Source organism: Cavia porcellus, unplaced genomic scaffold (genome assembly GCF_034190915.1).
Source record: "Cavia porcellus strain 051 isolate PalLab524CR breed Dunkin Hartley unplaced genomic scaffold, mCavPor4.1 scaffold_25, whole genome shotgun sequence".
Taxonomy (NCBI): Eukaryota; Metazoa; Chordata; class Mammalia; order Rodentia; family Caviidae; genus Cavia; species Cavia porcellus.
The window spans coordinates 5930978-5944588 of NW_026947508.1; the positions used below are offsets into that span (position 1 = coordinate 5930978).

The window sequence follows — 13611 nt, forward strand, 5'->3', positions numbered from 1 at the left end:
AGAAACAGCCCCAAAGCTGGTGGTTGAAGGTGGTAGGTGCACCTCGCCACCCCGGCAGCAGAAGGTACATGGGGATTCACTGCTCCAGGACGTCATGCAGGTATGTGAGATGCACAGGTGTTGAGTCAGCACACCTGACACCCTTACCAGGTCAACATGCTTCAGTGGGGTCCCCGCAGCGCGCTCCCTGCTCTGCGTTCTTAGTGCTGGCGCCTGATGGGGAGGTCAGCATCGGGTCCCTGCGAGCCATGCTACTCTAGTGGTGCCTCCGATCTCCTGGCCTCTCCTTTCGGTGTTGAATCAACCTTTCCTGTGAAACTTTTTGTATTTAAAACCAGCTCGTAATTTTTCTTCTGCCTCTTCCCTTTGCAAGACAGAATGAAAATTTACCATAGCTCTGGTATTGCAGACGTGTATGTTCTCAATGTCACTGTGTGGTAATAACTGTCTGTCTCCTGGTCTCTTTGTCCTTCTTCCTTAGATGTTGAGCATACTGGAGCCACCAGCGAGTTCTACGACAAGTTCACCATTCGCTACCACATCAGCACCATCTTTAAAAGCCTTTGGCAAAACATAGCTCACCATGGCACCTTCATGGAGGAGTTCAAGTGAGTATCGAGTCCCCTGTCTACCCCAGCTTGCCGTCTTGCAAATCACAGGTAGGACGCACTTTAAAACCTTCCCATCTGGGTTCCTGTTTACTGTCTCTGTGGTCTCAGCCTCCTGCAAATTCCCCACAAGCTGTTGCAAAATTGTGGCAGGGTTATTGAACTGTCTGCGCTTGCACTGAGCCCTAGATTTGTCTGCAGACTTTGAATGTGGGTTACGCACAGACCCTGAAAATGCGTGTATGATGTGTTTCTTGGTGATTCTCCAATTACGCTCTGTTTTGTCATCAGAAGGGCCGAGATGAGATCATTCAGTGCTCTTGAGAAGGAAACCTGAGTTAGAAATGGAGTCAGATGGAGAGGTGGTTAGGGTAGGGCGCCGTCTGAGCTGTCACCGTGTGCAGCCAGTTTCTCAGCCTCGCTTCCAGACTTCCTATGAGCCTAGATGAGTGAGAGTCCAGTGACTCTTGGAACCTGAACAGGAGTGCTCCCATCTGCATTGCTGTTAGTGCCTCATAAGGAAAGATGGAGAAAATAGGGAACTCCTAAATGATTCTTTAGAAGAACTTTCAGCAGCAGTGTGGACATTTTGTATCCCGTCAGGTCTTTGACCAGCTCTGGAGACCACACATTCCCTCTGTTACCAGTCAGTGCCGTCGGGGTCACTAGTGGAGTACCCATTCGCTAGCTAGCTTCCCGCAGCGTAGACCAAGGTCATTTCCATTCCATGACCTTCTCTTAGGGCCATAGTTGCATTCCACCAAAAGCTGAGCAGGAGTGTAAAGAGCAAGCAGACCGGCAGCCCGAGCTGCACGGAGCACTTTGGAAATGTGTGCCCGGCACTCCTGGCACGCTGGGCCCTGGCCTCACCCTAGTTCACAGAGCCCGCTGCCCTGGCCTGAGCTGCCTTCCCCGGTTCCACGGTCGTAGGTCTGGAAGCAGAGCATCAATTTGTGCCACCAGGCCGACAACGTCAGAGTCTATCAGGCACCATGTGGCTTTGGTTCACCTCGTCCCTCCACTTGACATTCTTAGCACGCTGCCTTGGACGGAAGCTTCAAGCTGCGAATGAGCGCCCGTCCTCTCAGTGTTCACGTTCCAGTGTCCCTGAGGGCCACCTGGTGCTGAGCAGTGACACCAGTACTGCTCTGCTCTGCTCACATGCGGCGTGTTTGTGCCTTGTTCCATGGCGCGTGTGGGTGTGTTTCCTTTCAACTGAAAGAGCATCTCCCCTTAGAAACACTGAGGGAACAGGCAAGGGGGTGCTGGGAAACCTAGTTTCTGGAAGGAAGCAGGTCCACGATGTGAGTGTGGCCCCATTGCCAGTTTAAGCTGCTGAAGGAATTGGTTCCCAGACGCCACTCTGGAGTGTTTAGCACTTGCTTGCTGTGAGCCACATGGGGGCTCTAGCACCCCTAGAACCACTCTTGACTTCCACCGGGTCTGGGGTCTGGGCTCCGACAGCTGGGCCACCCTGGGGCTGGGGACCTGCTGGGCGTGTGACAGCGCCAGTCTCTTGCTTTTGCAGTTCTGGGAAGCAGTTCGTTCGCTATATAAACATGTTGATAAATGACACCACATTCTTGCTCGATGAAAGCCTGGAGTCGCTGAAGCGGATCCACGAGGTGCAAGAAGAGATGAAGAACAAAGAACAGTGGGACCAGTTGCCGCGGGTGAGGGCAGGCTGGGGTCTGCGCCCCCTGCAGGACGGCAGTGGAGCTGCGGCTCCTGCTGCGCCTGCGGGTCCCTCTCCCCGGGCCTATCCTATCAGGCTTTCCTGCTCCATAAAGGGCCCCTATAAAGTGCAATCCCGGGTTTGGGGGGAAAAAAACCCCAAGGGGCTTTTTGAGGTTAAGGACTGGACCCACAGCCCTGCGCATGCTGGCCAGGTACACGTGCTGCTTGGAGCCACCTCCTGGCCCAGTCAGCTTTTCATTTTTTATTATTTTTATTTATTTTGTTTTTTTTTTCCCAAGTCTGCTTTTTTAAAGCTCTTTCACTGAAGCTAAGCAGTGAGCCGAGAAGCCTTTCAAAATGCTTCCTGAAAACCCTCTCTGCCTTTTTAATTTTAAAGGGCTTTTTTAGAGAAGAGCTTTTATTGTCCAGATATATAAAATTTATGAAAGTAACTTGGAAATAAATCTCCAGACTTCCGTCTGCTAGACAAGACTCAGATTCTCCACTGTCTTCCTCCCTGGGCAGCTCTGGGTCGCTCGGGCAGTGAGCTCAGGCAGGGCTCGCTCTCCACGGATGTTGGATTTCCTATCCAGGTGTTAACAGCCGAGAGACCTGGTTTCCATGAAAACTTGGTGCTGTGCTGAAGACTGTACGTCCCCTCCCTAGCCCAGTGGCAGCCTTAGATGCCCCTTGGTTCCATTAGTGGACCTGGCAGCTCCAGTGACAAAGTGGTTCTGAGTCAGAACTGCCTTCTGAAGGGGTTCTTGCCCTGCCGGCACCCTCACAGTGAGGGCACAGTGAGCGGTAATGTTTGGAATTAAAAAGTATGATAGCCAGGTGTGGTGGTACACATCTGCAATCCCGACACTCAGGAGGCTGAAACAGGAGGATCATCATGAGTTCAAGGCCAACCTGAACTACATAGTGAGACCGTGTCTCAGGAAAAACAAAACAAAAATTAAAACTTCTGTGAAAGCATATCATAAATGTAGGCTATTGCAGCATGTTTGGGGAAGGTTTCCATTCTAGGTACCTCTGCAACTTTCCTAGGAATTTTCATATGAATTTAAACCTTGCAGAGGGCTCTGCAAGGGTGCGGAGGGCTCTGCAAGGGTCCGGAGGGCTGAGTGTCCCCGCGCCCATGCTCACCCTCCCTGAGCTCCTCTGGCTACACTGAGGTAGTTGTGCGGTCTCTTCTGGCACCGGGCTGGTACCTTAGTTTCCACACACACCACCTCATGTTCATTTCCAGGCATACCCTCAGCTGTCCTGCTGCAGACCACAGAGTCCCACAGCTCCCGGGGTTGAGGCAACCCTGGTGGCCTGGTGCCACAGCCTCAAGCTGCTGCTGAGACCTGCCCCAGGGTCTTCTCCTCTGCAGGATCGGGTGGGGAGTTGGGGGAGGCCTAGTTGCAGCACCACGGCTCTGGTGGCCAGGGTGACCTGGGCTTGAGAGCTGGCACCGCCTCAGCATGGAAAGCAGAGAGAACACCTGCCTTGCAGGAGCCCCTCGAGTGGAGAGGTGGATGGGAGGTGCTGGCTCCAGTGTGCGTAGCTCGGTTTCCCTTGCTGGGAGACATTTCTGTCCTACACGGTATTAGGCTCCTGCTATTCTCTGACCAAGAACCCTGTAGATCCTCCCTCGGGGGTAGCTGTGTGTCCTCATTCCCCTCCCTGTGCAGCACCCAATTCTTGACTCTTGGGAGCTGAGTAGAGACCAGCTTGTACTTAGCAAAGACCAGCATGTTCACATTCGTGCTTAATAGCATTGGGAGGAGACACAGAACGATATCGATTTGTCTCCTAATGGATGTGGAAAGGCACAGAGCCCGGCACTAGCTGTCTCAGATGGTGCCCTTCCTCCCGCCTCCCCGGCTGTGCCTGCCCTTGTCCCCAGCCTCTGCACCTTGGCTGCCTCTAGCACACAGCTCTCAGCCCTCAGTCTCTCCTGTCTCTCCAGCCCTGTCCTACAGTGCTAGTTAGAATTTTAAATGTAGTGGAGTTTGGATGACCATGAATGCTTCCTGATGACAAGACAGTCCTTCCACTGCAGAATGAGCAGCACCTCTGCTTCCTGCCCCTGTAACACCAGGAACTGAACCTCTTACCTGAGCCATCATGTAGCCAGGAACTTACATAACCCAAAGCCCCAGCTGAGAATCACTGCCGGGTGATAACTTCCATGGCTTTAACATTTACATTTGTTGGTTTCTGTGGTGCTGAGGGTGGAACCTATGGCCTTTGCAATGAGCTAGCTACACCTTTTTTTTTTTTTTTTTTTTTTTTTTTTTTGAAACAGGATCTTTCTAAATAGTGTAGGCTGGGCTTTCTAAAGCCTCAGCTTCCCAGAGTGCTGTGATTGCGGATATGCCCTACCACGGCCCACCCAAAATTTATCTGTATTTTAAAGACTACAATTTTCCTTGAGCTCCTCAGGCCTGGCTGCAGACCTCTGTCACCTGCATTGCCCCTGGGTGATCTAATAAATGCACCAAAATGAGCCCTCACTGTTGTCCTCCAGCTCTGGCCTCTGGGTATGTCCAGTTGTTCGCACTCAGCTCTGGCACTGTCATTCTTATACCCCTCTCTGTGTGAGGGCCTCAAGGGTCGTGCTGTGCTGTCCCTCCACCTGCAGTGCCAAGTCCCCGTTCTTTCCGGGCCGGCGCCTTCGGAAGCCCTCATACTGTTTATTGTCAAGAGGCCCAGCCCACCTCACCCCCTGCCCCAGCCTGCTCAGGCTCTCCCGTCCCTGGCAGACCTGCTTGCACCTTGGAAAGACCTGGAATCAGCTTCCACCTGCAGGCAGCCAGCCCTATGGCATTGCCTTGGTGGCCTGCAGGAGAAGGACAGCGAGGTCACAGGGAGGCCTAGTCGTCGCCTTCCCGGAGCAGCCCTTCTCCCAGTTGGCTCACGCAGAACCAGGGTACTGGGCACCCCCGGCTGGCTGCAGCGTCTCCGCTGCTGACCACTGAGCCAGTGACTGCCTCTGTTTTCTGTCCCCTGCTTAGAAAAGGCCCTTGGGCAGATGGGAACAGCAGAGCCCTCGCTGTGCCTCCCGATGTTGCCCGAGGCAGACACTCTGTGTTGTCCCGTTTCCCAGCCTGTGGTAGCACTGAGGGAGGGAGCATTGCAGGGAGTTGGGAGTCAGCAGTGCAGCCAGCACAAGGTGGCAGAGTTTGAAAAGGAGAAGAGGAGGAAGAGCTGCTGGGAAGGGAGATGAGTGACCCTGTGGGTACCAGTAGGCTTGGGTACAGCGTCACTTAGCTCTCGCGTGAGGGGCAGGCACCACTGAGAAAACTTAGGCTTAAATAATGAGCCAGGCTGGGCCAGAGCTCAGGGCTGGACACTGGGTTCCATGTGTGGCACCACAAGGTAACAAGGCCACCTGACTTCAGGCCAAAGATTCTGGCTCTAAAAGATGAGGTTGGACTCCCAGCCGTTGCCAGGCCACCTGTGCCCTCTGTCTGTAGTATGCCAGCCTCATGGCCATCTTCCATGGGTACCCCTGCGCCCAGTGAGCTGACTGTGCACTGTTCCCCAGGATCAGCAGCAGGCCCGGCAGTCTCAGCTGGCTCAGGATGAGCGCGTCTCCCGCTCATACCTCGCCCTGGCGACAGAAACCGTGGACATGTTCCACATCCTCACCAAGCAGGTCCAGAAGCCGTTCCTCAGACCGGTGAGCAGACACTTGTCAGGGCCCAGCTAGGCCCTGGCTCTTCTGATGCGACTCAGTTGTGGTTTGGATTTGGTCGTGTGTGTGTGTGTGTGTGTGTGTGTGTGTGTGTGTGTGTGTCTCAGTCTCATTATTGGGAGTTTTATCTTGTTGTGTTTTGTTATGCATGGTCTCAGTGTGGAGCCCAGGCTGCCTGAGAACTCACAGCACTCCCCCTGCCTCAGCCTCCCTAGTGCTGGGATTACAGGTGTGGCACCATGCGTGGCCTAACACAGTTTTGCAAGCCTAGAAATAATAATATCAGGGCTGGGGATTTAGCTCAGCGGCATAAGCACCTGCCTTGCAAGCAGGCAGTCGTGAGTTCAATCCCCGGTACTGGTAAAAAGGAAAAAGACCAAAAAAAAAAAAAAAAAAAAAAAAAAAAGAAATACTAATGTCAAAGCAAAAAGTGGAATTTTGTTACTGGTCTTGATAGAACAGTGCTCTGCTGATAGAGGTTTGATGTCACCACATAGTGACATACAAACAGTCACCTCCAGGATGACTCCTTCCCTTTCTGCTTAGACAGCACACAGTGCATTGAGTTTATCATTATTGATTGCTGTGTTTTACTTATAGGGAAGGTGTAAGGTAACATATATTGGTGTACATTAAACAGGATGCTTGATACTATGTTAAATCTTTGGTTCTCTTAGCTGTGTTAAAATTCAGACAGCCAAAAGTTGCTGCACCTGTAATCTCCGCACTCTGGAAGCTGAGGCAGGAGGATCTCAAGTTTGAGGCCAGCCTAGGCTACATGGCAAATTCAAGGCCAGCCTGGATTATACAGTGAGACCCTGTCCAAAAAGCCAAAAACTCAAGCCAAGGTTAATGGCGCACACCTGTAATCTCACCATTGCAGAAGGTGAGGCAGGAGGGTCACTGTGAGTCCAAGGCCAGCCTAGGCCACATAGAACTATAGTATTTATTGAGACACTGTCTCAAAACACCAGAAAAAGGGGCTGAGGATTTAGCTCAGCTGCATAAGCGCCTGCCTTGCAAGCAGGCAGTCGTGAGTTCAATCCCTGGTACCGATAAAAAGGAAAAAGACAAAACAACATGTAACTGCCAAGGAAAGCCTTTTGTGGCGTTCATAGGTGGCGTTGTCAGCCTGCAGCATTCCAGTGAGTTCCAGAACATTCAGCTGCGAAACAGAGAGGGATGCGCTGCTGGCCATCTTCAGCTTACGCTGAAGTGATTTTCTAAAGATTGAAGCAGCCAACTCCTGGTCCTGCTCTGCAGGTCCCTGTCACTGTCTCAGCAGCACAAATTGTGGCCTTTTTTTGTGGCTTCCTAGGAGCTTGGACCCCGCTTGGCTGCGATGCTGAACTTCAATCTTCAGCAGCTTTGTGGCCCCAAATGCCGTGACCTGAAGGTTGAGAACCCCGAGAAGTATGGCTTTGAGCCAAAGAAGCTGCTGGACCAGCTGACGGACATTTACCTGCAGCTGGACTGTGCGCGCTTCGCCAAAGCCATCGCCGATGACCAGGTCAGTGCTGCGGGTGCAGGGGCATGGGCGCAGGTGCTGTACCTGGCCTGGGGTCCTCGCCTTCCCATGGTGTCTGTCTGCAGACCTCCTGCTCCAAATGGAGCCCAGGGCCGTGAGTTCAGAGTCACAGCTTGTGAATGAGAAGGCGGATCCCAGGGGCCGCGTGGGCCAAAAACGAGCGCTGGGTAAACAGGTTCCAAGGCCCCTGCTGGTGCAGGAGCAGAAACAGGCAGGGACTTGGTTTCGCTCTGAGACTGAAAAATATGGTCCCATCACGTAGAAGCTCATCATTTGTTTATCCTTCCACCACGAGGGAGCCCTGGGTCCTTCCTAAAAGAGAGTCCACTCTGCAGCCGTGGCTCCTTTCCATTTGGGTGGTTCGAGGGCCTGCAGAGTGGGAGTGGCCTTTGGGAGGGTTCCGCGCACCAGGCCCGCACTGCGCTCTGCAGCTGTCTTCACTTCCACTTTGTAGCCACTCCACAGGGTGCCCAAGGCGGTGGCAGCAGCTGGGCTGCCTCTCTGTCCTTGTCATCAGGGTCATCCAGTTTCCCTCTGCCCACTCTGCTGCTGTCTACGGGCGCAGGGCCCAGCCGGTTAAGCCTCCTTGTCTTTTCTAACAGCTGTTTTCTGAAGGCCGCAGGTGGGCTAAGCAGCTCCTGCCCCAAAGAGGGGTGATGGAGTAGGAGTCTCAGTTGCTTTTATATCAGTGCCCATGGCAGCGTTCAGGAATTCTGTGTGTGGTTTTTGTTTTTGTTTTTTTTCTTTTTTATCGGTACCAGGGATTGAACTCACCGCTGCCTGCTTGCAAGGCAGGCGCTTACGCCGCTGAGCTAAATCCCCAGCCCCTCCGAGTGTGGTTTTTGGGGGTGGTGTCTTTTTTTCTTCCTTTGGTGTTTTTGGTTAGTTGCTTGGTTGCTCTTTTGAGACAGGATCTTTCTGTTAGTTAGGACTGGCCCTGAACTCACGGTGTAACCCAGTAACCCAATCTGCAGCAGTCCTCCTGCTCCAGCCTCCCAAGTGCTGTGGTGACAGGCATGCAGCACCACGCCTGGCTTTCCCCGTGCATTTTTGCCCTGTTGTATTGTCCTGTGGTCTGGCCCCTGAGGAGTAAGCCCTGAATCAAGGGTGTGTGGAATTAAAGAAGTAATTTAGCTCTAGGAAACCCAGCCACGGTGCTCCCTGCTTTCTAGGTTGCAGAAGGGTCCTTTGGATTGTCACCAGGCCTGGCCATCCTGCTGCCACCTTTCTTTCCCTCCCTTGTCCCAGTGCAGAGCATGTGTGAGCACAGAGCACATGTGTGTACTTGTTCAGAAACTGAAAGTAGAAAAGGAAGAGCTGAGAGAGATGATGCACACACACTGTCATCCAAGCAGTCCGGAGGCTGAGGCAGGAGAATCTCCGAGAGTCTGAGGCCCGCCCAAGTTACACAGTGGATTCAAGGCCAGCCTCAACTATATAACAAAACTGTCTCAAAAAAAAAAAAAAAAAAAAAGTATATGGGCGCGGGGCTGGGGTCTTGGAATCCAGTGCTTTATAAAGTACTGCTTTTGGGGGCTGGAGGTTTAGCTCAGCAGCATAAGCGCCTGTCTTGCAAGCAGGCAGTCGTGAGTTCAATCCCCGGTCCTGATAAAAAGGAAAAAGACAAAAAATAAATAAATAAAGTACTGCTTGAGCCCTGCCACCAGCGTTGATGCAAACCCACAGGTAGAACCAGCAGGTCCCAGAGACAGTGTGAGCAGTGGTATCCACACAGCCCCCGAAGCCAGGCTGAGATGCTCATGGGCCCGCAGGCCTCCAGGTCCCTAGGGAAGCCACATGTGGTCAGAGCACAGCCAGAGACCCTGACTGTCGTCCGTCGGGCAATGGGACCTAGGTGGGGTCTGAATTCCTCAGTGCGGCCCAGTGTGGGTGGAGACTGCGGCCCCGCTCCAGGGTCTCTGCGTCATTCATTCCCCTTCCTGATCCTGTCACTAAACATAAGTCAACAAGGGCCACGTTTCAGCTACAGATGCAAGCTGTGTGATGCTGTGAGGTGCTGAGTGCCAGTGAGTAGGTGATTGAGGCGCCTAGGACAGAGTCTGTCCCCATCGCCCCTGAGGAGGTGGCAGGGGACAGTGAGCGACTCTCTGGGGCCACACAGCTGGCATGTGATGAGCTGGACTACCCCTCCTCCACCTCCCAGCCGTTGTCTCGTAGCCCACCCTTTTCCAGCACAGGCTCTGCCACTGTGTCTGGGCTAGCTCACGTCCACAGAGGACCGCCGTTTCTGTGTTGACCCACGTGGTCTGTGAAGAGTGACCATGGGCAGGAGAAAACTGCTTTTGTGCTTGGGGGAGGTTTTGTTTTGTCTTTGAGACAGGGTCTTGCTGTGCGGTTTAGGCTGGCCTTGACTCACAGTGATCCCCCTGACTCAGCCTCTTGAGGAGAGCTGGCCTCTCGATTGAAATCTTCCTTCTCTTTGCAGTGTTGTAGCTTTAAAGGAAATACACACTAGCTTCAGATGTTCAGATGCTCCCCATCACCCCCCTGCCTTGTATAGCTGGGCACACATTGTCCTGCATGACACACTTAGCTGCGCAGAGAATGCGTCCTGTGCACATGTGGTAGAGCTGAACCAGGGCCTCCCACTTGTCAGAGCAGCTCCGCGCCACCGAGCTCCATGTACCCCCCCCCCCCCCAAAGTGGATCCTTCCCTGTGGCTGTAAGCGCACAGAGGAGCCTGGACCAGGCCGCGGTGCCGTGCAGTCGGCCCCGCCTTTGCGCTGGGGTGCTGTTGGCTCGCTTTCTGCCTGCGGTGGCCTCACTGCTCGCCTGGCCTCCCCTCTTTGCAGAGATCCTACAGCAAGGAGCTGTTCGAAGAAGTCATTTCAAAGATGCGGAAGGCGGGGATCAAGTCCACTATAGCGATAGAGAAGTTTAAACTCCTCGCTGAGAAGGTAGAGGAGATCGTGGCCAAGAACGCACGCGCGGAGATCGACTACAGCGATGCCCCGGACGAGTTCCGAGGTGAGTGGCCGCTCTCTGCACGACACTGTGGTTTACAGCAGCACCTGCTTTTGATGTTTCAGTGGTGTGTCCGGCTGCTTTGAGAAGAGCTGTCTGAAGTTATGTTTGTCAGTTTTTAGCTGATAATGTAAATCAAAAAGGTGTTTTTGGTTTTTTTGAGCCAGGTCTCGCTATGTTTTTAAGGCTGGCCTTGATCTTGTGATCCTCCTGCCTCAGTCTCCAAGTGCTGGGATTACAGCCATGCAAAATCACACCCAGCTCATAAGTTAAAGGAAAGAATGTTCTTAGAAGCCTGATATCAAACCAGACAACATCCCTGGTGGTGTTTGAAGGGTAGCTTTGCCTTTGTAAGTGAGGATTCACACTTTCAAAGAATTTAGAGTTGTTTTAAAATAAAGGATCCCAGCACACTCTGGGAGGCTGAGGCAGGAAGATTACAAGTTCAAGCCTGACCTGGGCAATTGAAGCAACTTAGCCAACCCTGTCTTGAAATTTTTAAAAAAGTACTGGCGATATGACTTAGTGTAGAGGTCCTGAGTTAAATCCCCAGTGCTGCAAAAACAGACAAACGACAACAACACAGAAGACAAGGGATCCTGGTCTGCCAGGCCTGCCAGGTGACTGTCCCACTGTCTTTTCTGTCCTCTCTGCCCAGCATTTGGGACACAGTCGTGCTTTCCCATGTGACGCCCTTGCTGAGTTCCTCCTGCCTGGGGCCCAGCAGCGGCCGCCTGGTTGCTTCCCCTCAGCTGTGTGTCTCCTTGATAGCAGGGGCGCAGGTTTGCTGTCTTCTCCCACCTGTGGTTTGCATTGAGCTTGCCCTGCCATGTCCCTGCAGACCCACTGATGGACACGCTGATGACTGACCCCGTGCGCCTGCCCTCCGGCACCATCATGGACCGCTCCATCATCCTGCGGCACCTGCTCAACTCGCCCACCGACCCATTCAACAGGCAGACACTGACAGAGAGCATGCTGGAGCCAGGTGGGCAGGCAGGGCCACCCGAGCCCTGCAGCAGGGAGGTCCCCGTGCTCCCCCCGCCATGCAGAGCTAGAGCTGCATCCAGAGACTGTGTTCCCAGCCAGCCCTGAATCCCCTCTCTTTCTCCCCTCAGTGCCAGAACTGAAGGAACAGATCCAGGCATGGATGCGAGAGAAACAGAACAGCGACCATTAACTTGCGCCTTTGCCACCCTCTGCTGGAAGCAGCCGGGCCAGCGGGGCAGGCAGGAGCAGCGCCTGTGCCGAAACTGCTGCTGTGTCAGGGGCCCAGCGTGGCCTCGTCCCTGAGAGCCCATCCCAAGCGACCAAACCGCAGAGACGGGCAGGGCCCCAGATGGGAAGAGGAGCCCGATCCTATACATACATTTAAGTGACACACAGGCAGGAGCTTGGGGGCCGAGCGGGATGAATGCTTGCGTGATAAAGCGCGTCCCTCGCACGCCGCAGCTGGGGCTTGTGCGGTGGGAGCGTGTGGTGGTGGGACAGGCAGGGCGGCACCCTTTCATCTCCGTGGTCTTTGTAATCCAGTGTCCGTTGATTTGATTGTGATTAGAGAACGTGGACATTTTGCTGCTAAAGAATCTCCCCTCCCCCCTTCCTGACCCTACTTGCACTGCTGGATTTTTTTGTTTTTTGTTTTTTTTTAAAGAAGCAAAAACAAACTCCTCTCCCTGCCCTCCCAGCGTATATTCTGTGAAATAACTGTGCCTGCAACGAAGTGTTACTCCCGGGATCATATTTTTATATCATAGTCACATATTTGTTTTTTTAATTGGTGTTAGATGACATGATTAATAAAAAAAGGCAAGATATTTTCAGAATTTGAATTTGTTTTTGGTTTTCGGTTTTGTTTTTTCCTTTTTAAATGTCCCTTAAATTTTTTTATGGTGAAACACAGTGAAGAGACGCCTTGTTGCTCTGGTCCTTCGATCGAGCCCCGCCAGGAGTCAGAGGAGCAGTGCTGCGGCAGACGGGCCCTGAGTGCGGACCGCAGGATTTTTGAAGGGGACGAGGGTTGGTTTTTCTCTCTCTCTCTCTCTCTTTTTTTTTTTTTTTTTTTTATGATACTGTCCGTGGGTTCGAAGCCTGCACCCTTACGCTGCGAAGGGAGATGAATTCCTCAGCCCTGAGTCCAGGCACGGAGGTGGGGCCCACGTGCAGGACATGTCCCCTGGGCTCGGCCTTACCAAAGCAGAGCAGAGTACGAGCACCACGGACGCGTGTCTGCTGCTGACATACATGGACACGCGTACACACGCATATACACGCACACACACATATTTTGTATTACTGCTCCCTGCGCGACATACTTGAATTCTACAGTTTCCTTTGGGATAAAAAGGATTTGAAACCATGAAGTGTTTGGAAGAGATTAAGTCTAAAAACATTCTTCTCTCTTTTCCTCCCCGCTCCACAGACAATGTCCCCTGTTCGATTCCTAATCGCAAACGACAATAAACAGTGATACACAGCAAAAAGGAACCCGAGTCTTCCTTTCGTGGATAAAAGCTGGGAACAAGAGGCAGTGGGCGTGTGTGACAGTCCCGCAGCCTTTTCCACGCCTGGGCTTGGGCTGCCTGGGCTTGTGCTGGGCTGCCGCCCTGTCCTGCTGGGTCTTCTGCCTGTCTCCAGGGATAAGGACATTGGCGATCTTTGCCCTGTGATTGGCCAGGTCATTACACAGGCCCCACCCACTCATTAGCATCTTCCCAGGCCTCCAGTGCAGAGACCTGTTAGTGACAGGCAGCCTGTGGCATTTCCTGTGTGCTCTACAAAGGTTCCAGCCTCCAGGAAGACAGTCCCTCTGCCAAGCACTGTGTATCACTTGTTTGCAAGTAGGCTGCGGCATGGAATGCTGGGAGGCCCGTCGGTGGCTTGTGCAGTGTCACCCGGTTAGTTGAGATGAGGCTCTCCAGCATGTGCTTGGATGTACCTACCCTCTGGGTCCACATGTCTCTGGGACACATTTTTCCCAAAAGCACGACGTGCAGTATTCATTACAAGTTTTAGCAATATAAGTGAGCATCGGAGAAGAAAAGGGTGGAGCCGCTCCCAGCCCCCGCTGCAGATGGTCCCGGTAACTGGGTCTGCTTTGTACTGAGCTGGTTCAGTGCCTG

At 53.0% G+C, this 13611-nt stretch overlaps 1 protein-coding gene across 2 annotated transcripts in view; it reads left to right on the top strand.

Moving 5' to 3' along the window:
• Ube4b (ubiquitination factor E4B) overlaps positions 1-12972 on the top strand; it is a 101981-nt gene extending 89009 nt beyond the window's left edge. For both annotated transcript variants that reach the window (XM_013153923.3, XM_005004372.4), the window contains 7 exons: positions 482-608; positions 2137-2281; positions 5827-5961; positions 7295-7486; positions 10318-10492; positions 11331-11477; positions 11608-12972. In XM_013153923.3, the coding sequence (XP_013009377.1) occupies positions 482-608; positions 2137-2281; positions 5827-5961; positions 7295-7486; positions 10318-10492; positions 11331-11477; positions 11608-11669 (983 nt within the window). In that variant the 3' untranslated portion in view covers positions 11670-12972. The remainder of the gene's footprint in view (positions 1-481; positions 609-2136; positions 2282-5826; positions 5962-7294; positions 7487-10317; positions 10493-11330; positions 11478-11607) is intronic.
• Positions 12973-13611: the final 639 nt, after the last annotated feature.